The 25,910-nt window shown below is 41.7% G+C and overlaps 2 protein-coding genes across 2 annotated transcripts; both read left to right on the plus strand.

Moving 5' to 3' along the window:
* Positions 1-1,680: 1,680 nt before the first annotated feature.
* LOC125316430 lies at positions 1,681-2,751 on the plus strand. Its single transcript, XM_048284755.1, has one exon. The coding sequence runs from the start codon at positions 1,681-1,683 to the stop codon at positions 2,749-2,751; it is 1,071 nt and encodes a 356-aa protein (XP_048140712.1).
* A 12,315-nt stretch (positions 2,752-15,066) lies between these two features.
* Positions 15,067-25,799, plus strand: LOC115732300 (MATH domain and coiled-coil domain-containing protein At3g58410-like). The gene is made up of 6 exons (XM_048285272.1): positions 15,067-15,190; positions 15,284-15,453; positions 15,557-15,605; positions 24,706-24,942; positions 25,020-25,186; positions 25,432-25,799. The coding sequence occupies exons 1-6, from the start codon at positions 15,069-15,071 to the stop codon at positions 25,590-25,592; spliced, it is 906 nt and encodes a 301-aa protein (XP_048141229.1). The 5' UTR covers positions 15,067-15,068; the 3' UTR covers positions 25,593-25,799.
* Positions 25,800-25,910: the final 111 nt, after the last annotated feature.

Below are 25,910 nucleotides of genomic sequence, written 5' to 3' on the forward strand. Positions count from 1 at the left end.
CGGTTGCCGGTCGCAGCTTGTGACGGACCGAAGCCCTTTAGGGGAACGCCTACTTGAGATATTGAGTTATCACTTGTGGTTGCCGTCGCCGAAAGGAGTCGGGACGATGCCCGTTTATCAGAAGTCGATTCCGGCATTGTGTTGTGCGGGTCGAATTAATGGACCCCAGCATTGCGTCGTATGGATCCAAAGAATTTCATTTACGAAAATCATCATTAATAAATGGACTGCGTGTGATGTCCAATATTGCTTATGTTTGAGTGTACCATAGTTCTTGATTGCATCGATGATCGTCTCGAGTTGGCATGGTCTCACGTTATATTCATGGTACACATCTGCGTGACTTAATGTCAAGTAAGTTGCATGTGAGTGACATGAATATGTGATTGCCTGATATGGTATCCGGACGAATCATCGCCCTAGTCGAGGCTTAGGCGTTGACTCGCTGGGATTTTTATCTCACCCCTTTGTGGGAACATTTTCAGGTCCGAAGTGATGAAGTTCGTAGGCTGGGAGTCGTTGATTCTTTTTGGAGTAGATGAGGATTTGACCTTGCCTTGTCTGTAGCTCTATAGAGCTAGCTATTATCTGATAGATATGTATTTTGATATCCTACTGTTACGGGTGCTATGTTTGACTATCCCCGTTGTTTTGTATGGTTGGGAGTTTGTTCGTTTCCGCATGTGCCATATGTTATCGTGGGTCGATAGCGCACCTGGGACATTATCATTATGACCCGAGGCGATTTGGTAGGGATATTACGTACCCGAGGGTCGGGGCGTGACATCCCCGCCCGTAGTGGTATCTGAGCAGGTCGGCCTGATTCACCCGGTCATAGGTTTGGAGTAATAAGGAGCGATGGGGAAATTGGGATAGTTAGTAGGATTATACGATTAGTGCATGTGATTGCTGTTTGTTAACTTAATAGTTTGAGTTGTTCTTATCGTGCTTTGCTCTGGGGTGAGCGGGACTCCGTATAATACCTGCATAATGAGCGAATGCGGTGGAAGAGCACCTCGAACTAGGCCTGTCGGGTGATTGAGGATCAATGAGATTGATGAGACCTCGGGAGCTGGAAGACCACCTCGAGCTAGAACCGAAAGGCAAGAACCAAGGGTCGATGAGACCTTGGAAGGTGAAACGCCACCTCAAGCCCCACCCGAAAGAGGTCCAAGGATGACTGATGACATCCTTGCTACACTTGGGGAATTGATAAGCCAACGAGCAAGAAGTCAGAACATTGCTACAAAGCCATCTCAAGTAGGTCCTTCGACCGTTATGGTAGAAGGTACTCCGATGCATAGACCGGTAGAGTCTTTCCCGAAGTTGAAGCCACCAAGGTTCGCAGGAGAAGGAGATCCCGAAGTTGCGACCCAATGGATTATGGATCTAGAAAAGGCGTTCGCCCTACTACGATGCAATGATGAAGATAAGGTTACTCTGATCGTTTATCGGATGCAAGGAAATGCAAGCCATTGGTGGAATGCATCCAAAGGACGAGTCTTCCCTCAAGGTACAACTTTTAATTGGGATAAGTTTGTGGAAGCTTTTTATAACAAATATTTCTCGGACACGGCGCGAGAAAGGAAACTGAATGAATTTATGAGCCTGCGCCGGAATCGGATGACCGTAGATCAAGACGAGGCAAGATTTGCTGAGTTGTCTCGATATGCTCCACGAATGGTCGAAAACCCCGAAGACAAGGCCGGAAGGTTTCGAGATAGACCGAGGCCCGAAATAAGGGAAGTATTGTTGCCTTTTAATTTGAAAGACTATAATGAGCTGTATGAGAGGGCTCGGTTGGTAGAAAGGGGTATTAATGAAAGGGCTGCCACTGCCAGTTCAAGGTTTGCTCGTGCCAGAAGAGACATTAGGCAAGGCAAGAGGTCGATGCCTGGTAGCGTGACCTCTATCCCACCAAACAGAGCTGGCGCCATTACTAAGCCGACCTATTATCAGAATGAGGATTGTCGCATTTGCCATCGAAGGCATAGGCCAGGCCCGTGCCCTATGAGAATTGGAGCTTGTTTTGGATGTGGTCAAACTGGCCATCAAGTGAGAGATTGCCCGCAACGCCAAGGGAGTAGGCCACAAGGAGGGCAACCTGGAGGAAGCGCACCACGTAACACTCGGAATCGACCTCCAGCTCAAGGAAGGATGTTTGCGGTCACTCGAGATACGGCGAATGATTCGCCAACCGTGACAGGTACGGTCCTTTTACATAATCAAGCTGCATACGCTTTGTTTGATCTTGGTGCGACACATTCATTTGTGGCTGAACAACTTGTTAAGCTAGTTGACTTGGAAACGAAGTCGTTGGATACGACATATAGGATTTCTACGCCCTTACAAGATAGTGTAGTGGTTGCTGTAGGCTGCCCTGGATGTAAACCGGTAGTAAGTGGTCGTGAGGATAGGATAGATTTGATTATGTTGGAAATGTATGACTTTGATTTGATAGTCGGAATAGATTGGCTGAAGAAACAGAGGGCGATAGTGGATTGTCATCGTAAGGTGATTCAGTTTAACCCTCAGGATAGTGCTAGTTTTGAATTTGTGGGTAATCGAGGAGGAACCTCGACGACGATGATATCGTCGCTCGAGGCGACTAGATTATTGGAAGATGGGTGTTATGGTTATTTGGCGTCAGTGGTTGATACCTCTATTGAAGAGCCTAAGTTGGAAGACATACCGATCGTACAAGAGTTCCCCGATGTTTTTCCTAAGGAATTGTCGGGCTTACCACCGTAAAGGGAAATTGAATTTGTGATTGAATTGATTCCTGGAACGGAACCAATCTCCAAGGCGCCATATAAGATGTTATTGTCTGAACTTAAAGAACTCAAGGTTCGGATGCAGGAGTTACTGGATAAGGGATTTATCCGTCCTAGTACATCGCCTTGGGGAGCACCCGTATTGTTTGTAAAGAAGAAAGATGGATCGTTACGGTTGTGCATTGATTATAGACAATTAAATCGAGTAACGATCAAGAATAAATACCCGTTACCAAGGATCGATGATTTGTTCGATCGGTTGCAAGGAGCTTCAGTATTTTCTAAGATTGACCTCGGGACAGGGTACCATCAATTGAGAATTAGGAAAGAGGATATTCCTAAGACGGCATTTAGGACGCGATATGGACATTATGAGTTTACTGTGATGCCGTTTGGATTGACGAATGCTCCTGCTGCTTTCATGGATTTGATGAATAGGGTATTTAAGGAATTCTTGGATCGTTTTGTCATTGTATTCATTGATGATATTTTGGTGTATTCAAGAAGTCCCGAGGAGCATGAACAACACTTGAAAATAGTATTGGAAACCCCGAGGATACATCGGTTGTATGCCAAATTTAGTAAATGCGAGTTTTGGTTAGCTCGCGTGGCATTCCCGGGCCATGTGATTTCCGGAGATGGCATTGCCGTTGATCCCGCTAAGATTGAAGCAGTTATAAATTGGCCAAGGCCTACGACAGTGACCGAGATCGGGAGCTTCCTAGGATTGGCAGGCTATTATAGGCGATTTGTGGAAAGATTTTCTGCTATAGCCTCGCCTTTGACACGACTACTTAAAAAGGACACGAAGTTTGAGTGGACAGAAAAATGCGAGCGTAGTTTCCAAGAACTCAAGCATAAGTTAACTACGGCTCCTGTCTTAACAATTCCATTTGGTCCTGGAGGATTTGAAATTTATAGTGACGCTTCGCATAGGGGACTGGGTTGCGTCTTAATGCAGCATGGAAGAGTAGTGGCATATGCCTCTCGGCAATTGAGACCTCATGAAATGAATTATCCAACGCATGACTTGGAATTGGCTGCGCTTGTGTTTGCCTTAAAAATTTGGAGGCATTACTTGATTGGAGAAAAATTTCAAGTGTATACCGATCATCAAAGTTTGAAGTATCTATTCTCACGGAAAGAATTGAATATGAGACAACACCGATGGATGGAGTTGCTTAAGGATTATGACTGCGAGATCCTATACCATCCAGGTAAGGCGAATAAAGTCGCAGATGCCTTGAGTAGAAAATCAGGGATTGCTCAATTACATGTTAGTGAATGGCGTTTGCTTGAGGAAGTTAGGGATTCTGACTTTAAGTTGGAAGTAAGTCGTCCGTCGAGTCTAATCGCCACCTTGAGAATTGAACCAGAAGTGCAAGAGAGGATCAAGACCTTGCAATTAACGGACCCCACCGTCCGTAAGATCCTGCAAGAAGATTCGGCTAAGAGAAGTGCCGACTTCCATGTAACCAATGACGGAATTTTAAAGTTCCGTGGACGTTTAGTTGTGCCTGACGACAAGAGGCTAAGGGAGTACATCTTGTCAGAGGCACACCGTAGTAATTATAGCATCCATCCTGGAAGCACTAAGATGTATCAGAATTTAAAACAGCATTATTGGTGGAGTGGCATGAAGGGAGACATAGCTAGACATGTGGCGAAATGTCTGACTTGTCAACAGGTTAAGGCACAATATTGTAAACCTGGAGGATTGTTACAGCCGCTAGAAATTCCTAAATGGAAATGGGAACATCTCATAATGGATTTTGTGATGGGATTACCAAGAAGCCAGCGCGGACATGATTCAATTTGGATCATAGTGGATCGATTGACGAAGTCAGCTCACTTTATCCCGGTTAGAAAGGACTTTGCCTTAGATAGATATGCAGATCTCTATGTGAGGAATATTGTGAGATTGCATGGAGTTCCTGTGACTATCACGTCAAATCGTGATCCTAAGTTTACTGCTACATTCTGGAAAAGCCTGCAAACCACTTTGGGGACGAAGTTGCAGTTTAGTACGGCGTATCATCCGTGCACGGATGGTCAATTCGAAAGGACAATTCAGACGCTCGAGGATATGCTATGAGCTTGTGTCCTGGACTTTCGGGGTAACTGGGAGGAACAGTTACATCTAGTTGAATTTGCCTACAACAATAGTTATCAGCAGAGTATTCAAATGGCACCGTTCGAGGCATTATACGGTAGGGCTTGTAGAACACCATTGTGTTGGGATGAAGTGGGCGAAAGAAAAATTACAGGCCCCGAACTAGTGCAACAGTCAATGGAGGCCGTCAAGCTCATTAGAGATAGGCTGAAGACAGCACAAAGTCGTCAGAAAAACTATGCCGATAGAAGACGTAGACCTTTGGAGTTCCAGGTAGGCGACCATGTCTTCTTGAAAGTGTCGCCAATGAGGGGAATGTCTCGCTTTGGCAAGAAAGGAAAGTTAAGTCCGAGATATGTGGGACCGTTTGAAAAGATTGGGAATTGGGCGTATCGTCTTGCTTTACCGCCGAAACTTGCTCAGGTTCATAACGTGTTTCACGTTTCAATGTTGAGGAAGTACGAACCAGACCCCGCTCATGTACTAAGCTATGAAGAGATCGAATTGGACGAGCGAGCATCGTACGTGGAACATCCGGTCAAGATCGTGGATCGAAAAGAGCAAGTGCTCCGAAATAAGACGATCCCGCTAGTCAAGGTAATTTGGCAATATCACGGGACCGAAGGAGCAACCTGGGAAAATGAAGAGGTCATGAGGCGTACTTATCCAAGTCTTTTTGAGGAAATGTAATGGCAATCAAATTTCGGGGACGAAATTTCTTAAGGTGGGGAGAGTTGTGACGCCCTGAAACTCGTCTTCCGTAAATAGTGAAATTCAGACTATAGAATGACCGTGAATTTCGTTTTGTCTCTCAAAATTATATTTTGAGAATTTGGAAATCGAAAATCGATTAGTTTTTGGAATAGTTTGTCGAATAGAATCGAAATACGATCGATTAGTTAATTCGATTTGAGATTGAAATTTCTCGAGTTCGAGCCTTAAAATGGGTTGAGCCGACCATCGAGAATCTTGAATTACCCTCGATTGGATGGCCAAATGTCCAATCTACCCTCATATGTCAAAGTACCAAAAATGCCCCTGAAATTTTGGAAAATTACGATTGTGCCCCTAGGGTTTTATGAGCTAAGAGACAAGGCTATTAACTCAGTGGACCCCACCTTATCAGCTCAGCCGTAGTCAAAATTTCCAGAATTCTCTCTCTCTCTCTCTCTCTCTCTCTCTTGCACACGTTAGCCCCCCCCAAACCGACTTGCACTACTCCTCTTTCTTCCTCTTCGTTCTTCATTTTTCAACCACGACACCCACTGCACAAGCTACCAGGACAAACTACGACACTCACAAAATCCCATCGACACAACCGGACCATCGCCGCACCGCCGGAGTTACCGGAGAACCGGCTGGAATCACGTCGGGCGGACTGCCCTGTTTTGGGCCGAATCTGCTGTTGCAGTTGCTCGGCACTTGCTGCTTGAGTTCCGGCTGCCATCGCCGCCTTCCACGGAAACTCCAGCCTTCCCTAGACCACTATCAAACATCCTGCGCCGCCTGCAACCGCCGCGAAGCCGCCGGAAAGGCGGGAACAGCCGCTGACCCGGTCTGCTCTGTTTTGGCCCCAGTTGCACCAGTTATGTGCTCAGCCACCAGCCGCCGCCACGGCGCCTCTCTCCACCCAAATCCGACCACCACATACTCCTCAAAACTCCCTCGAACCATCCCCACCAGCCCCGCGACCTCCCGTCGCCGCCGGAGCCCCGAAACAGCCCAAAACCGTCCCTCCCCTGCTGCTGTACAGTGCAGTTTTAGAGTCTGACTTGGAGAAACAGAGCCCGTTCGCATAGTAAACGGACCCGAAACCACCCCAAAATTTGTACACACCTTCCTCTACCTCTCTACGACGTTTCCATCTAAAGAAAATCCCCAGATCAGTCCTCGAAATTGAAACTGTACACGTCGCCGTCCCGACTGCTCAATCTGCCCTGTTTTTGGAGAAACAGGACTGTTCTGCCCTTGCCGTCGCTGCTCCGGCCACCACCGACCACCGACGACACCCTCTGACCTTCCCCGACCTTTGGCCGCCGACCCCAGCTCCGGCCGCCGCCCGTAGCCACCGTTCCAGCTCCAAACAGTCTCGGCCTCCCCTGTTTTCTGGACTTGGGTGCCCTATTTTGGGCTTGGGCCAAGATTAGTTGGGCCTATCAAGTGGGGCCGAAGCCCATTTTGACTTGGGCCGTGTCTTACCTGGTTGGGCTTCGAAGTTGGGCCTTGAATTGAGCCCGTGGGCCAAAGAAATTAAAGAATTGGACTCGTTGGACGGAAACCAAGGTTCGCGGATCATTCGAGTTCGAGGCTCGCATCGAAGAATTTTTCAAGGACCGCCGCCAATCTCAACTCGAGTATTTGACTGTGAGTTGACCTCTAATCCTTGATTAGGTCTTTAATTACGTTTGGATTAGTCTTCCTATATTATTAGGCGTTTAGGTAGTTCGATTAGGGCCGGCTAGGCGAGAAAGTGGATTTAGGTTAAATGGCCATAATCGGTTGGGTTAGTCATATTTATGACTGTCTGATTTGAGATTGCTTATTTTGTACTTGGCCTTACTTGATAGTGAGCGAAGGATTGATTAGCCAAGAGCGATCGATTAGTTAATAATTGATTAGCGATAATTTTGTTATTATGGATTTTAGTTGACTTAGTCGAATTGGATTTATATTTAACTTGACTTATTAGCATGGATTGCCTATAAATAGAAGGCCATTGACTGTCATGATTGCATGATTGTTTGATAACTGTCCATCCTGTATTTACTTGCAAAAGCTAGTAGATAGCGATATGCATTCAATTGTCTGTTGTGATGCACGTGGCATGAAAATGGCCTGTGGTCAAGTTTTGGGCATCCGTTTATAATTTAAATAAAGTAAGTGGCATGACTAATGGATGAATTGAGTGATCACATAATAAAAAAATGATTCGTGGCCTGTCAAGTTCGTATCGTATCTTTTTGTACGGATCACACGACTTGTCGGTTGCCCGACCTTCCATGTCGAGTCATGGATTGTCGGTTGCCGGTCGCAGCTTGTGACGGACCGAAGCCCTTTAGGGGAACGCCTACTTGAGATATTGAGTTATCACTTGTGGTTGCCGTCGCCGAAAGGAGTCGGGACGATGCCTGTTTATCAGAAGTCGATTCCGGCATTGTGTTGTGCGGGTCGAATTAATGGACCCCAGCATTGCGTCGTATGGATCCAAAGAATTTCATTTACGAAAATCATCATTAATAAATGGACTGCGTGTGATGTCCAATATTGCTTATGTTTGAGTGTACCATAGTTCTTGATTGCCTCGATGATCGTCTCGAGTTGGCATGGTCTCACGTTATATTCATGGTACACATCTGCGTGACTTAATGTCAAGTAAGTTGCATGTGAGTGACATGAATATGTGATTGCCTGATATGGTATCCGGACGAATCATCGCCCTAGTCGAGGCTTAGGCGTTGACTCGCTGGGATTTTTATCTCACCCCTTTGTGGGAACATTTTCAGGTCCGAAGTGATGAAGTTCGTAGGCTGGGAGTCGTTGATTCTTTTTGGAGTAGATGAGGATTTGACCTTGCCTTGTCTATAGCTCTATAGAGCTAGCTATTATCTGATAGATATGTATTTTGATATCCTACTGTTACGGGTGCTATGTTTGACTATCCCTATTGCTTTGTATGGTTGGGAGTTTGTTCGTTTCCGCATGTGCCATATGTTATCGTGGGTCGATAGCGTACCTGGGACGTTATCATTATGACCCGAGGCGATTTGGTAGGGATATTACGTACCCGAGGGTCGGGGCGTGACATGACGGGCGGGAGCAGGAGTTTTGATCGACTGTGGGTAGGTGTATCGAAGACAGATTCAGGAGAACCTCGAAGATGCCACGTGTCAAAGAAGGTTTTGGCGGCATCTTCCTTGGAGGACAAAAGGAGAAGCACGCGAAGGGAACCACAATCAGGGTAGTTACTGAAAGATTGACGGTAATCCCCACGAGGTGAAAAGAAAGGGCGCTAGAATCAAGAAACCGTCAAAAGGCTATCCACACGACTCATCGGAAAAGGATAAAATGTGGAGCCAAAGGAAATAACCGCTCAACAGTTACTGTAGCTAGTATATAAATACCCCGCGGCCACAAGAAAACACACACACACACACAAACACTTATCTTTACAATTAAACTCTTAGCCTTTAGTTTAGCTGTAACTTTCAGATTCCCGTTGTAGATTCAATTCTGGCGAGTTTCATATCTAAAGTTAGGTGTCGTCGATTAAATTATGGCATCTGCTCATTAGGTTCATACCGTCGATTTAATTCCGGTGTTGTACCCTTCGCTCATCTCGTCCAATACCGTCGATTAAATTCCGGTATTGTGTCTTACATCCTCTCGTCTAGTGTCGTTGATTAGATTCCAACATTGTGTCCTACAATCTGGTTCGGCCCCATTGATTAAATTTCAGAGTCGCATCCTAAGTCCTAGTACGTCGAAGTTCGTCTCACTGTCAAATGTGTGTGGGCTGTCGAACCGTCAAGAGTCTGTATTGCGCCTCTAGTGTTAATAGAATTATCCTTTGCATTTGACACTCTTTGTCCAAAACTAACCCATAACTCCTTATTGAAAAACAAACGGATTAAGTTTGATAAAAGATTCTCGCGTCAGCAATCCTTTTGGGCCTAATCCGCTTATCAATTTTAGCTTCAATTTCGACCGCCAATCTGATAAAATGTAATGCATGAATTTATAAGATAAACTATCCTATACTAAAAATGATTCAAATATTTTTGCTAGGGACTAAGGTTAGTCCCTAATGTTTTATGCAAAAATTAATGACTAAAAAGCATAGTCAAAATTTAGGTCTCAACAGGATTGTATCCTCTTCTTTTTTGGCTTCGGGTTAAATTTTATTTTTGGTAAAATGACAGATGTTTCATTTCACAATATGGTGGCAACTAAGTCGTTGGTAAAAATCAAATTGCTGCCTCACTAGAAAAAATACCAAGCAAAATCACTAGGTTTGTCTTCTAGTATAAGTTTAAGGCAACAACTGGACTCAGATTTCAGTTACATGAGTTTCACCTTGTTTTGTTTGTTTTTGAAGTGTTGGCTCATCATTAGTTGTTTTTTATGTCTTCAGGGGACTAAGTTTGATGAAAGAATGTACACCAAACATGAATGTGTTTTCGGTTCTGACATCTTTGCAAGCGTGGATCGGGATACCACCTCTTCTTTCGGGCATTTTTCCCGTTCCCTCAAACGATCTGCCTCTTCACACGGGACTAATCCTTTACTGCCATCTAAAAGATCTTCTCATTTACAGGATCCATCCTCCGCAACCGGGCATCAAACATTTCGTGGGTTACTTGGGCCGGCACTTGATCGGCAATGTTTTTATTTCTCCCTTCCTGCCGCTGCTGGAAGTGCCTGATCCTCTTCCTCCCTTGGACGATCTAGCTTGGTGACGGGGTGTCAGGTAGATCGGTCACGGATGCTAGTATTTATCCTGCTCATAACCGATGATTCTCACTAGCTCTTCTCTCAACATTTTGAAACTCAAAGGAACACGGCTTTTAACCCTTTTCCACAGACAGCACGAATCGCTAAAGGTAAGCTATAAATCGTGCCTCAGCTCGATCATCCTCTCATAAATTCCCCGATCACCAAGCTCTTGGCCCAGCATATTCTGCACAACACAAACGAGTGTTGTAACCTGTAGTATCACCTCGAATGGGTGAATAAGTGATCTTAAAGAACTTGATAAATTGATGAGAAATTTAAACTATCAAAGCTCATAACAAAATCAGAGTCTGAACCGAAACAGTGATATACTCAGATTCACGTGTTTGCAATAAACTATCATATGTAGTGAGTGAGAGTTAAAAGATAGAAGAGTTTGCACACGATGTTTATATTGGTTATTCTTAGATTATGCCTATGTCCACTCTCTATGCTGACAGCCTACTGGTTGGATTTCACTAATGAATCGATCACAACAATTTACATTGAGTGATATACTGGAGTTGATACATCATACTATCTCACACTTAATCACTCTAACAAACCTCTTAAGGAATACAGTTTATAGCTCAAGAAAGACAAGTATAGGATTGAAACTCTCTTTAGACTATGGAATTTCAGATTCTGGGTTCCCTCTTACTCTTTAGCGTCTCGGTCTCCTTTTATACTTCTCCACTTCCAATCTACCTATTGGACATTCTTCAGAGGATCAATTTAAAAAAAAAATGTTTTAAATAGAAAATTACAAAAACAAATTCCAAAAGTTCAAAAAAATTGAAAAAAAATTGGAAGAATGATTTTTAATGTCTTTTAAGCCTGGTTAGTATTTTTAGGCGCCTATTCGGTTATGTCAGTCCACCGATGTCCATTCCGGTCTAATTTTTGTACACCCGATCATGTCTTGGGTTTGTTGCAATTCTAACTAATATTGATTGGTTTGCTTGTTTCATTACCAGTCATTAGTTAACTACTTTAAATACATTGCATTTTCATTTATAGCACTGCATTTCATTAAATTGCTTGTTAATTGCTTTCCTAGTGTTAGGATAGGATCGGACTAGAATTTGTACGAAAATGACAGAAGAACCGAATGCGTGATCATCTAGCACTAGCTTGACACTTGTAAGCTTTGAACGATAAGTAGAATGACCTTAAGAAATATCGGCTGGTTAGGCAATGATTAGACAATTAGAGTAAACAAGTCAACAAATATAGATTCTCTGGTTGTGCATGAATCGAGATAACACTCCCCGTGTCTTGATTGATTTCTAGTCGACCTCAATAGTCTAGTGGTGACTGCTAGTTGATTGTTTATTTGCTAATCATGAAAAAGAATTCCAATATCATGCGAGGAATTGACTTGAGATATTCTACGCCTGGATCGAGGCAATATCACTAAACCTGCGGACCCCTCCGAGGGAGGGAAAAGCAGGTCGTGACAAGAGATACATGAATAAAAAAGATGTATCTCGTTTTGCTCACCCTTTAGATCCGTTGACCTATTAGTAACAACAATAATTGATGAGAGCATATCGTCACGTTCATTCGACCCCAGAAGCAAATGTAAAAAGAAATGCAGCTGGATAAGAGTCCATGTTCAACGATCTTTAAATAGAAATGGAGCCGATAGAGCATCGACTAAAGCTTGGCATATATTAATACTTAATAAAGTTTGGTATCGTATTGCATTGTAGGTGAACATAAGACAAGTTGACCATATTTGATAACCTATAAAATTCTACCACATTACTCAATATTTAGTAACTCATTGGGGCTTTGACCTTGAAATCCATCAGTGTAAACATACTGTTTAACAATATCATTGACTTTATGCGAGATTTTTAGTTTCTAGAATATGCCATACTCTTAATTAGTCCTGTTTGTGGAACAATTTTGAATTACTTGACCAGTCTAAGTCCGATAAAAGTGGTAAACTAAGTCGATCACAATATATGAGGGACTCGAGATAATCAGTTTACGTCTTCTAAGGTTCTGGTCACATGGAGAAGTGAATATTTAGAACGCGGTTAGCAAAATGACCGTTGGAGTGATGGGATAACAAGTAAATAGTAAATTAGTTCAATTTGTCCCCTTCATGCTTGGTGCCTCAAGACAATTTTCACCCTCAATCTTTAATCTTTCAATGTTAAAGACATTTTGATTTCTTGAATCGATTTTCAATTGCAGAATGTCCATTCATTGGGAGGGTATTCTTTTCTACTTGTTCAGACGCTTCCAAAACAAGAGTTGGTATAGGCATGAGCGATTAAACAAATGATTCCATCTATTCATGGCCAGACTGTATACAACTAACATTGTAGTTGGGTTGATGAGCATAGTCAACGAATAGAGAGAAAGATCTAGTCATGTTAGTTTGTGAGTTTTCCTATTTCTTTCTTTGATTCTGTTTCTGCGTGTTTGAGTAACTAGTGTAAGTTAAAAAAATTGATTGAAAGTTGAATTGTTCCAGTTTCTGTAGGGCAAAAGTGGAATTACCCTAATTGTATTAGGGGGAATGACACGCGTCTCCTTGAATCGAAAATGATAATCCATTCATTTAGTTTAACCTCCAAAAGGGTTGGGCGCACTTCCTTGGATGTCAAAAGGTTTTCGGTTCAAGAATGGAAGTTGCTTGTTCAAATCTCACTAATTGTGTGTAAACTGTTCTTAGTTTGGGCCACCTACACATGCCAAAGGTTCAAACTTAATCAACTAATAAGATTCGCGTGGTGTATCATGAAACTATTCCAAGGTGGGGCTTTGTGCTCATACTCACTGAAAATATATAAAAAAGAAGTTCATTTATCTATGGCGACATAATTTTTTTTTATTTTGTCGGACGGTAAGGACTTTCCATTCATTAAACTCGTTAAATGAAGTCGAAAGATGATATTCTTTAATCAAATAGCCAGAGTGGCGCATAACTCCCAAGTGTTCCGAGTGACATGTTAGAACCAATTATGGGAGGAGCAATGTCAGTCACAAATTGTGTGCTTGAGATGCTACTCAAATGACCTCGAAGGACTTCCGATGTGAGGATTTAATAAGTCTACCACATTGCTCAATATTTAGCAACTAAATCTGAGGCTTTTACCTTGAAAATTAATCATCCATCAGTGCAACCAAATTGCTTAACTCTATTATTGGCCTTTTCAGTGTCAAGAAAGGTGACCTTTCGAATTTGGTGTATATGCCAAACTTCAATTAGAAATCTCTCAAAAAAAGAAGAAAACTCGACCAATTTCACAAATCAATTAGCATGTGCTGTAATCTTAGTTGGGAAAAGTGTCAAAATAATTATAAAACTATTGCATTGGTGTCAGTCCTAAACATATTATATTTGTACCAGTTAAGTCCATCCAACCAATTTTAGCCCAAAATCATTGACATGGGCACCGGCCGTCCCACATTGTATGACTGGCGGTAACGTTGACTTTATAAATAATTTTTAATTTTTAACTTTCTTTTATTCTTTTTCTTTTCTTCACATTTTTTTATTGAGGGCTGGCAAGGGCTGGCACGCCTAGCCGGATATGGGCGATGCGGCCTCGCCCAACCCCCATGACGGCAGCAACGTCCTCGCCTAAGACCGGTGGGGGCCACAGCACCCTCATATGGGCTAGATCCGGGCAAAGGCCACGACACACTTGCCTAGTGCTGGTAACCCTTGCTAGCCATCAACCAAATAAAAAAGAGTAAAGAAAATAAAATAAAATAAAATACCAATATATATAAGTCAACGTCATCATCGACTCTGCCACATATGACGATTGGCATTCACACCAGCGATCTCCAACTAAAATTAGCCGGATGGACTCAATTGATATAAATGCAAAATTTTTAGTACTAAATTGGCACAATTGAAAGATTTAGGACTTAATTGGTACTAATGCAATAGGTTTAGGACTTTTTTGACACTTTTCCAATCTTAGTTAGTCTTGTTTGTTGGATAATTTTGTTTTACATGACCAGTGTAAGTTTTATATGAATGGTAGACAAAGTCAACCACAGCACATGGGCAATGAGAGGGTCTTTTTTCTACTTGTTGGAATACTTCTAAAGCAAGAGTAGGTAAAGCTTCGCGAAATTAAACAAATGATTCCGTCTATCTATTGTCAGACTCTATATAAGCACCGTTTTGGTTGGATTAATTAGCAAAGTCTACGGCCAAATTGAGAGAGAGAGAGAGAGAGAGGAGCAAACTAGGAAGCAAAAGAGACATGCTTTCAAAATTGGAGCTTGCAAATTGCTCGCTTGGCACTGGACCTGGTACTTCAATTTATTCCTTGTCTTCGTCTTCTATTTTCATCTTTTGTTAACGTAATAACTCTGCGTTGTTATTCTTAATATTTCACGTCTTTTGCTTTTATACGTTTTGAAATTTTATCTGGCTATGATGTTAGAACAAAAAATGATTCACGTAAGACCTTGGTCTCGTTTGGGTCGATGCAAAAATCGATTGTTAGGATCGAAGTTTCGTTCCACTTAAGCTATCAAAAACTCAATCCATCCCCGACTGCCGCCGTCACGACTCCCACCACTATTAGTGATTGCGGACCAAGGTTGTTGGCCATCAGACTCCGCCGCCGGACTCTGTTTATGTTGGCAGAACCTGTCATGTACAAGAGAGCTTTGACCACTGGACTTTGTTTCTGTTGGCATAACCTGTCATGTACAAGAGAGCTCTTCCACCAGCTCATTATTCACTGAAGATACAATCATTTTCGTTATTATCAAAATCCAATGTGGACAAGTATGACTCCGGTGTTTTTGAAGTCGGGGGATACAAATGGTGAAATCTCGGATTTCCTTTTCTTTTCTTTGTTCTTCAAATCAAATTTTCTTCTCACAGCTGATCAAACCTTTCATTCGCTGTTCTTTTCAGGAGCCTATCTCTTTACCCTAACGGAGACAAGGACAATAACGGGTCGGGATTTGTTTCCTTCTATTTGTCAATAGAAGAGACAGATAAGCTTCCTCACGGTTGGGAGGTCGACGTCAACTACAAGCTTTTCGTGTATGACAAGATACGAGATGTGTACTTGACCATCCAAGGTTGATCATCACATACTAGGAACAAAATAACCCTTCCAGTTTACGTACTCATTGTTTAGAATTGACAAGAAAGTTGTTCAATTTGTGGAACTTTTGTGTGTAGATGCTGATGGGGCAGTGAGGAGCTTCCATGACTTGAAGACCCAATGGGGGTTTGTTGACGCCTAAATTTTGACTAATCTATTTTTTGCATAAAAATTAGAACTAATTTTAGTTCTAAATAAAAATCATCTCACATATTTATTTTTAGCGTACATTGCATTGGCATATAATTGGGCAAGCAGAACACTTAATTTAGCATGCGTCTAGACTAGACACGGGATGGAAAAATACACCGAGAAGATTTGAAACTTCAGGGACTGTATTGTAAATACTTAAAATTTTAGGGACTGTATTGCAAATACTTGGAACTTCGGGGACTGTATTGCAAATACCAAAAGAAGATGGAGAAAGGAAGATGGTGAAGAGAAGATGAAGAAGAGAAGATGAATGTGAAGAAGGGAAGATGAAAATGGAAGGTGAAGAAATGAAGATGAAGAAGGGAAGATGAAAATGGAAGGTGAAGAAATGAAGATGAATAAGGGAAGATGAACATGGAAGGTGAAGAAATGAAGGTGAAGAAATGAAGATGAAGAAGGGAAGATGAAGATGGAAGGTGAAGAAATGAAGATGAAGAATGAAGGATGAAAAACTTTGCCTATAAAAGAGAGCTCTTGAGAAGAGTTTTAGGGAGGAGAGTAGAAGAGAATTGAGAGAGTTTTTTTAGGGAGGGGAGTGGAAGAGAATTGAGAGAGTTTTGGGAGAGCTTTTTAGAGGAATTTTTAGAGAGGAAAAAGAGAGTTCTTGAGAAAAATCAGAAGAGAAAATTCGAGAGTGAAGAAAAGAGTTTTAGTCGAGCATCATCTTCGACAAGTCCCGACACATATTTCGCCTCTCGCCACCCAACAACGCCATTGCTTGCCATTTTTGACGACAACCGCGTTCTTCCAGCTCCGAGATCTTGAAGGGAACTATAACGTGTATGTGAGTAAGATTTTGTGTAATAGAAGGTAATCCTTTCCATCTCGATCTACAAAAATGTAATCGTTTGGTTTGAACATTTGTTTGTTTATTTTAGACATGCCACGTGTTCCAAATTTTAGCATTATTATATGTTAATTTATTTTTATAAATACTCGTGACTGGCTGCGTTTTCTTTCTTTCTAAATCACCCACGGCGTATATCGTACAAAGTTCAATGTTTTACATCCCCATAAAAAAGAAGAAAAAATAAAAAAAATTGCATCTTTGAATTTCAAATAAAATCCATCAAAATTGCCAAATCAAATTTTTTTCATGAAAATGGTACCGAAAGGGCGTTAGAGTAATCTAGCGTAACCAAATCCCCGAATTCAAAATCTCCGGTTCGCGGAAATAAGATAGTTTTCTCTCGCTATTTTATTTAGGTTTCTAATCAACCTACCGAAAATGATTAGTGGTGACTCCAAATTCAAAACACGTTGCATGTTAATTATTTGAACCTTAAGTTGCGATTTGGTATGGACTTGGGAGAGTCCGAGTTAGGTTAATTAATTAACCCGATAATCCATTAGCCCGAAAATTAACTCGTTTATTTTTTTTTAGGTCGCGACGACTTGGCGACTCACTTGGGGACCTAAAGAGGACTTAGGCCGGATAATTTCATGAAAAAGAAATCACTTGATTTGGTAAACTTTGGTTGAATTCTCATTCTTAGGTGTTAAATGTTTTTGCAGATTGGGAGTTATAAGGGGAGGAGTGATCGGCTAACCCTTTGTTTTGCAGGCTTGGTGAATTGGAATTGTGATTTAACTTTTAAATCATTGAAGCGGTGTTTGCCTTTAATTGTTGTGCATGATTTATCGTATTTGCACTACACTGCACACAACCCGTGACCGGACCTGGGTCACACTAATAGTTTTAAGATGGTATTTAGATGGTTCTTTAACCTTGGCGGTAAGGTTTCGCTAAAGGTTATCCCATCCGGATCCCGAAAATTTTTCCAAAAAATGGTTCAAGGGTCGTTCTCATACACGTGAGGCTACGATGCATGAGAATTGCCCTTGTCGACCGAACCAAGCCGAAGTGATTGGACCCGACTAGTCATGACTATTGTACGCGAGGTTGCGACTAGTCATGATGACTATGCGCGAGGCTGCGACATGTCGTTTCGTTCATCATTTCACTTTGCAAAAGCCTTTTGGATAGATAGAATAAGATTTAAACTCACAATTCATGCGCATGTCTTTGTGATTGGCATTTTCTTCGTATGAGAGGTAATTTCTTGTCTCTTGTACCCTGTTATCTCATTTTTATTTTGGGCCGGTCCATGGTTTAGATTGATTGTTTAGAAGTTTCATTGTCTTATTTCCAATTTCGCACTTTGCTTCCGTAGCTTTTACAATTTCATCGGTTGTCCTCAATTCTGATTTGGCTTATTCCTGTTGTGCGATTTTTACTAAATTCTACGATCGAGATTTGAGTAAGTGCCAAACACGTAAGTTGTAGACCTATGTTTCAACTAATATCTTGCAAAATTTCAGAATTAAATTCATAATTTAAGATGGTCCTTCGTTTTTTCAACAACATGCGGTTATAACAGTTTTCTGAACATGATTTTTTTGGAAAGACACATTAAACTGATTTGATCCGCGCATTTCTAGTCCGATTGGCCAACATAAAAGTTGTTCATCATCTTCTCAACTACAAGCTCGTAAGATTTGGACATGTTTTGATCAACGTACGAATTAATACGAATATTTTCGTAAAAGCGGACAAACTGAAAATTACATGTTTCAATCCTTTGGTCATAATCACTTTGTTCGTTTGAGTCTAGAGAGATGTCATGGGCCGGCTCGCTATTCTTGCTCCCTGTACTCATTTTGGGTTTGTTCTTGCGTACAGGTAATTTATCACGGATCCTCCACATATTACTCGATCGGTCGCAAAGAGGATGGCCGACATTAACGCTGCCGTTAGTGCTGCCCTAGACGAGAAACTTGGCTCTTTGATCGAGCGCTTTGAAGGGATGATGTCCCGAAAGATGGAAGAAATGATGGCCGCCTTCACCGCCAAACTTCAATCATCCGCCGCCAGCCCGCCGCTTCCTGCTCTAGTTCCTCCTACGGACAACTTCGGTAAAACCCCGGAAGCTACTCCCTATCCGACAATGCCACTAGATGATGTGATCATCACGGGCGTGATCTCAAGCATACCGCCCGTAGTCCCAATCCCCCAAGCCAGCCCTATGGCCCCCGGATTGAATGGTGATGCGGCCAAGCTGTTGGCCCAAATGGAACAGAGGATCCGAGAGGTTGAGAGGACTCACAACATACCCCAGGTCGACCTGCCTGTCTTTTCAAAGGTCATTGTGCCGGAAAAGTTCAAGATGCCCAACTTCGAGAAGTATGATGGGACTTCCAACCCGGTTCAGCACGTTCGGATGTACCAGGCAAGAATGAATAAGCATGCAACCGGACCATAGTTGATCGGAAGATCAATACCGGGAAAACCTACCGAGCAAAAGGTACCCGGCCACTTCCCAATCAAGAATACAGGCCATACCAACCTTCCGCTGGTGGTTCTAGCAAGAGACCGGTTGATCATCCCTACAAGTTTCCGAGCAACGGCGGAAGCTCAAGCTCAAGGAGTCAGATCGCTCACGGCGAAAACAAAGTGGGAAATCTGTCGCCACTGTTAGCAAGTAACACCGCCCAATTCGAGTATCAATTGCTCGAAAAAATCAGAAGATTACTTTGATGATGAGCTCACCACCTCGATCGCCCGGTTCGGAGTCGAAGGACCTCCGAGTTGTGATCCGAAGCAAGTGATTATGGATCCTCAAACAACGATCGTTGGTGTATGATCCAAGACAAAATCGATCGATCATTGGAATGGCCAGCAAAAGAGGTGGAACCAGTCTTGCGTGAATACTCCTTTAATTTCATGTATAGTTCCCCTGCGTGGGATATTTTTTACTTTCTAGCTGTCTATAATTCGCCTAGAGTTGAAGGGCGAAGTTTCTCCTCTCTTATCAAATGCGTAAGTTCCTTGTTAAGCTAGGCCTGTAGCAAATCAATTTGTGGACGACGCCCCTGGACGCCCGTAAAGAGAGATTCCGAATAGCCTTACTTGGGAGAATACGAGTAAAAGGCCAAGCGAGCTCAAAGATGGGTAACTCCGTATCGTCCCAATTGGCTCTCAGTCATTTCAAACTCTAAATTATGCTTATTTTATTCTCGATAGGGAATTGCCAACTACTTTGAGAACAATATAACAAAAAGCGAACCACCAATGGACACCAACAACACCACGGCCTAGTGGTTGGGGGAATGACAGTGTTCAATGCCGATTGAAGCTCAGCCCGGATGGTTACAAAACTTGAAGAGATAACATCCCGGACATACAACCCGATCTAGATGAGCCGATCTTTTCAAATTCAAAGTTCGCAAGGAATACGTACAAGGGTAAAGCGGTATCGTTTCAACTCTTTTAGAACATGAGGACATACATTGACGCTTTCCCTTTTGATTTTTACGAGGGTCATTGCCTTTCCAGATAGGGAAGTATCCCTTCTCCCCGAAAAATTAATGAAATGAGAAATTCCCGGAGCCTTTGACAATCTCATGTCTCGAACTAGATAATGAAGTTTTGCAACTCATTTGCATGAGCAGGGGCAATTCACGATCCACGCCCCTAAGAAGTTTCTTATGTGCTTGCAAATTCTATCCACCAAGATAAAAGGTTGCTGCATTTTATATGCTCGAAAATACTCATACATTGCACGCTTTGTGCATAACTGCTCCTTATGTTTAATTTACCAACTCTGAATAAGGAACATCGAATGTATGGAATGGGGCAGGGCGGGATGATGAAAGGCAATCCTTTCCCAAACACGTCCCATTTTTTCCAGGAGAGTTGAACAGTGGCTAAGTTCCGCATTTCACAAGGTAAAAGGTTTTCTCGCAAAAGATACGATAGCCGAAATGACAGAGGCATTCAGTTCTCTATCCCAAACACTACAGGTGATCCATTGATTACCCCTTTTGAGCGGTGGTTTCATTTCTTTACCCCTGCCAAGAACCACCCCACAACGGGGTCCAGACGAGTTAATTCCGGTGGCAACACGAGGTAAATGGTTAGAAATTTTCTTGCTCGGACTAACATTAATCTTCGGGTGTTTCTTTGCATTTATACTCGAATTTTAATTCAAGTGCCTTAGGATGATGAAGAGCATTCATTTCTCTATCCTATACACTTCATTCTTTGCATAGCCCACTTGAGCCTGCAAATTCATTTCTTAAACCCCCGTTGGTGATCATTTGCTCATTCCAAAGGCGAAAATAGCATTTTCCCAAGGATTAGAATTGGAGATGGTCGGGTCAACAGAGAATTCCCAAATGGACTCATTTCTTGTGTGCTAGATTTTTTATATTTTACATAATTTTTGTTTGTAAATGTTTATTCTTGTTGTAATTCCTGGTTCAAAATCATGGGATTGTAAAAAAGAAGGGAGAGGCAAATTCAGCCTAAAGAAGAAGGGCTCACTCTCAAAAAAAAGAAAAAAGAAAAAAGAAAAAAAATCTCTTCTCAAAAAAAAAAAGAAAAAAAAAAGAAAAATGAGAGTCGGGAGTAAGAAAAGCAAAGGCCGATCTCATATGAAAATTTCGAGCATAGGTAAAGCAAAGTGCCTACCAAAAGTAAGGCCAATGCCCATTCATTTGTAAAGTACTTCTTAATTTTGAATGTACATTTTTGCATGTTAAGTTGTAAATTCCATGTACATGTTTGCATTGTGTCTCTTGCAAATCCTCGACAGACACTTGTTGTGAAGAAGACTCCCCAAGAAGTCGGTTTGCAAAGTGCAATTTTCAGTAGAAAACTACCATCCCTCATTCAATTCTTTTCGAAGACATTTCCGGAAGACCAAGATCGGTGACTAGTCAACGATGATCACCAACGTCAAGCCCCTTCTCATTTAATTTCTGAGCCAAAACGAGCCTTTTCGTTCCTCGGTCCCCAATCCTAGCCTACGTTATAACTCTCCAAAGTCTCTTCTGATTAGGACACTTGAGTTAACGTAGAGTTAAATGATTTTAAGCATCACTCGAAGAAGTTCGAGCAAGATTATTTCTCTCTCATTTTTGCAGGGCTCTTGACATGTAAATCTGGAGCAGATGATGAAGAAATTCATTTCAGCAGCCTTGACTCAGTTAGAGTCCCCTTTGTAAACCTTTGACCTAGCCCTCATTACGGTCCTAATTGACTCAGTTAGAGTCCCCTTTGTAAACCTTTGACCTAGCCCTCATTACGGTCCTAATCAAGACCTCCGGATCGGCTCGGTCGTATCAATTGCGAGATTACTTGGATCCTTATCGAATGCGATGATGGAAAGATTGAGTGATTTCTCTTGAATCCTGCAGACAGGATAAATAGCTTTTCTCGAGAGTGAGAGAAAGCCCTTTCGGACCGAAGTCCCCCCATTCAGCTCACATTCGAGGTATTCGTAATGTGAGAACCTCCCGGGACAGAATTGGTAATGCAAACTTGATAGAATGGTTATGCATGAACCATAGTATGAGTGATTGCATTATACTCATTGTTGAATATGTTTGTGTGTGTTACCTCTGACATTTTATGATAGGTAATACATTCCCGATGTTCGAGTTCCCTCCCAAGGTCTCGAAATTCATCCAAGGATTATTGAATGAGCAAGTTTTGCTGACAAATGCCTACCAGGTACGATACGAGCAATCTGTTTCGTTCCTTGATTAATCGTTTGGAGAACCCGGGTAAGTTTTCTGAACCCCTTTTCAAATTAACAACTCTTTTGATGATAGTTGTCATGATTCAATTCGGGCAATATGCCCATTTCGTACTTATCGGTTCCATTCGGTGGTACTCCTCTCAAATATTGTTCAAATCGGGCAATATGCCTCTCCTGTCAGGTCGTGTAGACATATGCACTGGCGATCTTGACATCTTATCAAATCATAACGACGTAGCTCTTATGGTTTCAATCTCGGGACGTGAGGACATATGCACCGGCGATCTTGACATCTCATCAAATCATAACGACGTAGCTCTTATGATTTCGGTCTCGTATCATGAAGACGTATGCACCGGTGATCTTGACCTTTAGTCGGCTCATAATGACATAGCTCTTATGATTTTCGGCTCCTTTATCAAATCATAAAGACATAAGCACCCATGATTTTGATCCAAACCAAATCATAACGACGTAGCTCTTATGATTTTGGTTCCCCTTTATCGAATCGTGAAGACATATGCATCGGCGATTTCGACATTTAATCAACTCACAACGACGTAGCTCTTGTGAACTTGATTTCACTTCTTTCGACTCACAACGACGTAGCTCTTGTGATCTCAAACGACACACATATCTTGCGCTGTCTTGCATTAGGGAGAAGTCTCTGATAACGGATAGGCCAAATACCTTAAAATCCTTGCATCCGCAAAAAGAAGCTTGGAAATTAAGAGAACCATTAGCTTACGAGAAATTTGATAAAACAGTATTCTTGTATGCGATCCATGTGCAGATTTCTCTAACATGAAAAAGGGAAATTATGACACATGTTATTTCTGATCTTGCATATCATGCATCACTTCATTACATAAAAATGGGATTAAAACTCCCGCCAAAAAGTTCATCCATAATTTACCTTGTCAAAATTTAGGATTCAATTCTGTCTTTGAGCGGAACCTCTACGAGCCTCCACTCAAAGAGGGGCAGCTGTTGACGCCTAAATTTTGACTAATCTATTTTTTGCATAAAAATTAGAACTAATTTTAGTTCTAAATAAAAATCATCTCACATATTTATTTTTAGCGTACATTGCATTGGCATATAATTGGGCAAGCGATAACACTTAATTTAGCATGCGTCTAGACTAGACACGGGATGGAAAAATACACCGAGAAGATTTGAAACTTCGGGGACTGTATTGTAAATACTTAAAATTTTAGGGACCGTATTGCAAATACTTGGAACTTCAGGGACTGTATTGCAAATACCAAAAGAAGATGGAGAAAGGAAGATGGTGAAGAGAAGATGAAGAAGAGAAGATGAATGTGAAGAAGGGAAGATGAAAATGGAAGGTGAAGAAATGAAGATGAAGAAGGGAAGATGAAAATGGAAGGTGAAGAAATGAAGATGAATAAGGGAAGATGAACATGGAAGGTGAAGAAATGAAGGTGAAGAAATGAAGATGAAGAAGGGAAGATGAAGATGGAAGGTGAAGAAATGAAGATGAAGAATGAAGGATGAAAAACTTTGCCTATAAAAGAGAGCTCTTGAGAAGAGTTTTAGGGAGGAGAGTAGAAGAGAATTGAGAGAGTTTTTTTAGGGAGGGGAGTGGAAGAGAATTGAGAGAGTTTTGGGAGAGCTTTTTAGAGGAATTTTTAGAGAGGAAAAAGAGAGTTCTTGAGAAAAATCAGAAGAGAAAATTCGAGAGTGAAGAAAAGAGTTTTAGTCGAGCATCATCTTCGACAAGTCCCGACACATATTTCGCCTCTCGCCACCCAACAACGCCATTGCTTGCCATTTTTGACGACAACCGCGTTCTTCCAGCTCCGAGATCTTGAAGGGAACTATAACGTGTATGTGAGTAAGATTTTGTGTAATAGAAGGTAATCCTTTCCATCTCGATCTACAAAAATGTAATCGTTTGGTTTGAACATTTGTTTGTTTATTTTAGACATGCCACGTGTTCCAAATTTTAGCATTATTATATGTTAATTTATTTTTATAAATACTCGTGACTGGCTGCGTTTTCTTTCTTTCTAAATCACCCACGGCGTATATCGTACAAAGTTCAATGTTTTACATCCCCATAAAAAAGAAGAAAAAATAAAAAAAATTGCATCTTTGAATTTCAAATAAAATCCATCAAAATTGCCAAATCAAATTTTTTTCATGAAAATGGTACCGAAAGGGCGTTAGAGTAATCTAGCGTAACCAAATCCCCGAATTCAAAATCTCCGGTTCGCGGAAATAAGATAGTTTTCTCTCGCTATTTTATTTAGGTTTCTAATCAACCTACCGAAAATGATTAGTGGTGACTCCAAATTCAAAACACGTTGCATGTTAATTATTTGAACCTTAAGTTGCGATTTGGTATGGACTTGGGAGAGTCCGAGTTAGGTTAATTAATTAACCTGATAATCCATTAGCCCGAAAATTAACTCGTTTATTTTTTTTTAGGTCGCGACAGGGTTTGCTCAGTTTCTGTCCTTGGAAACATTCAAAGAGGCTTCAAATGGATACCTTGTGGGGGACTCTTGTATATCTGGGGCTGAGGTCTTTGTCATCAAATCTACTGGCAAATGGGAGTCTCTTAGCATGATCAAAGACCCGCTGAACCTGCCATTCACTTGGAATATCAAAAACTTCTCCAAATTGGACAAGAGCGTTTACTATTCCGACGCCTTCCCCATTGGAGAGAGTAGTTGGTACGTGCAGAAAACAAAATATATCGTAAATTAAACTATACTTTGATTTTCTCTCTAACCACGATTATCGGATATAGGAAGCTCCAAGTGTATCCCAATGGTTTTGGGCCCAAGAAAGGGAAGTCATTATCTGTTTACTTGCTGTTAGTTGGTAATAAAGACCTTCCTCCCAAGAGAAGAGTATACCGCGAGTGCAATTTGCGCGTATTGGACCAGCTGAATGATAACCATATGGAGAAGAAAAGTAAGTGCCTTCATGTTTCTGATCTTCTTTAGACAACCATTTCTTGAAAAGTTTTACTTGGAATTGCTTGAATTCATGTCAAAGATTTGAAAGGTGAATGTTCCCCAGAAAAAAGAAAAGCACAAAAGATCTGAGCGGAAATCAGATCCGAGTCACAGATGACATTATTTGGACAAGCGTCCATTGTATGCAAGTTATAACTTTGATTTGTCACTAAAGATTTTCCATTAAAATTTCATTTGCAGGTAGCCACTGGGTCCAAAAATCAGATGGTTCCACTGGTTTCCATGACTTCATGTCCTTGGAGGATCTCCATAAGCCATCGAAAGGGTTCATTTATAATGATGTCCTGATTGTTGAAGTCCAGATCCTCGTGGTGTCGGTCGCCAAGGTTGTAGGAGTTTGACGGCTCTACCCTCATATTGCTCCCTTCGATGTTGTCATAAGTTCCTCGAGATCAATTTCTATCGACCAGTTTGTCAATGCATTGTTCCCCCAAGTTTGGTTTCTCCCTCTATTCGATGGAGTGGAATCCCGCAAATTGATGCGTTCATCATTTAGTTTATTGTACTAGAGCCAGTAAAGAATCTTACGAGTTCAATTCTCCAACTTTGAATTTCTACCCATTTCTTAATCATCAAGCTATATTCATAAGACGATTGGGCTGCACAGCGAGTTAAAGAAGGAAAGTGCTGGTTCAAACTCATCCAATTTGTGCTTAAGC

This window comes from Rhodamnia argentea, chromosome 9 (genome assembly GCF_020921035.1).
Source record: "Rhodamnia argentea isolate NSW1041297 chromosome 9, ASM2092103v1, whole genome shotgun sequence".
NCBI classification, from domain to species: Eukaryota; Viridiplantae; Streptophyta; class Magnoliopsida; order Myrtales; family Myrtaceae; genus Rhodamnia; species Rhodamnia argentea.

What these genes read in the sequence shown, in the direction of transcription:
- LOC115732300 (XM_048285272.1), top strand. Translation starts at nt 15,069, where the DNA reads ATGTACAAGAGAGCTCTTCCACCAGCTCATTATTCACTGAAGATACAA. An exon ending in GACTTGAAGACCCAATGGGG is followed by an intron (nt 15,606 to 24,705) that starts GTTTGTTGACGC and finishes GGTCGCGACAGG; the next exon opens with GTTTGCTCAGTTTCTGTCCT. An exon ending in TAACCATATGGAGAAGAAAA is followed by an intron (nt 25,187 to 25,431) that starts GTAAGTGCCTTC and finishes TTTCATTTGCAG; the next exon opens with GTAGCCACTGGGTCCAAAAA.
- LOC125316430 (XM_048284755.1), top strand. Translation starts at nt 1,681, where the DNA reads ATGGTCGAAAACCCCGAAGACAAGGCCGGAAGGTTTCGAGATAGACCG.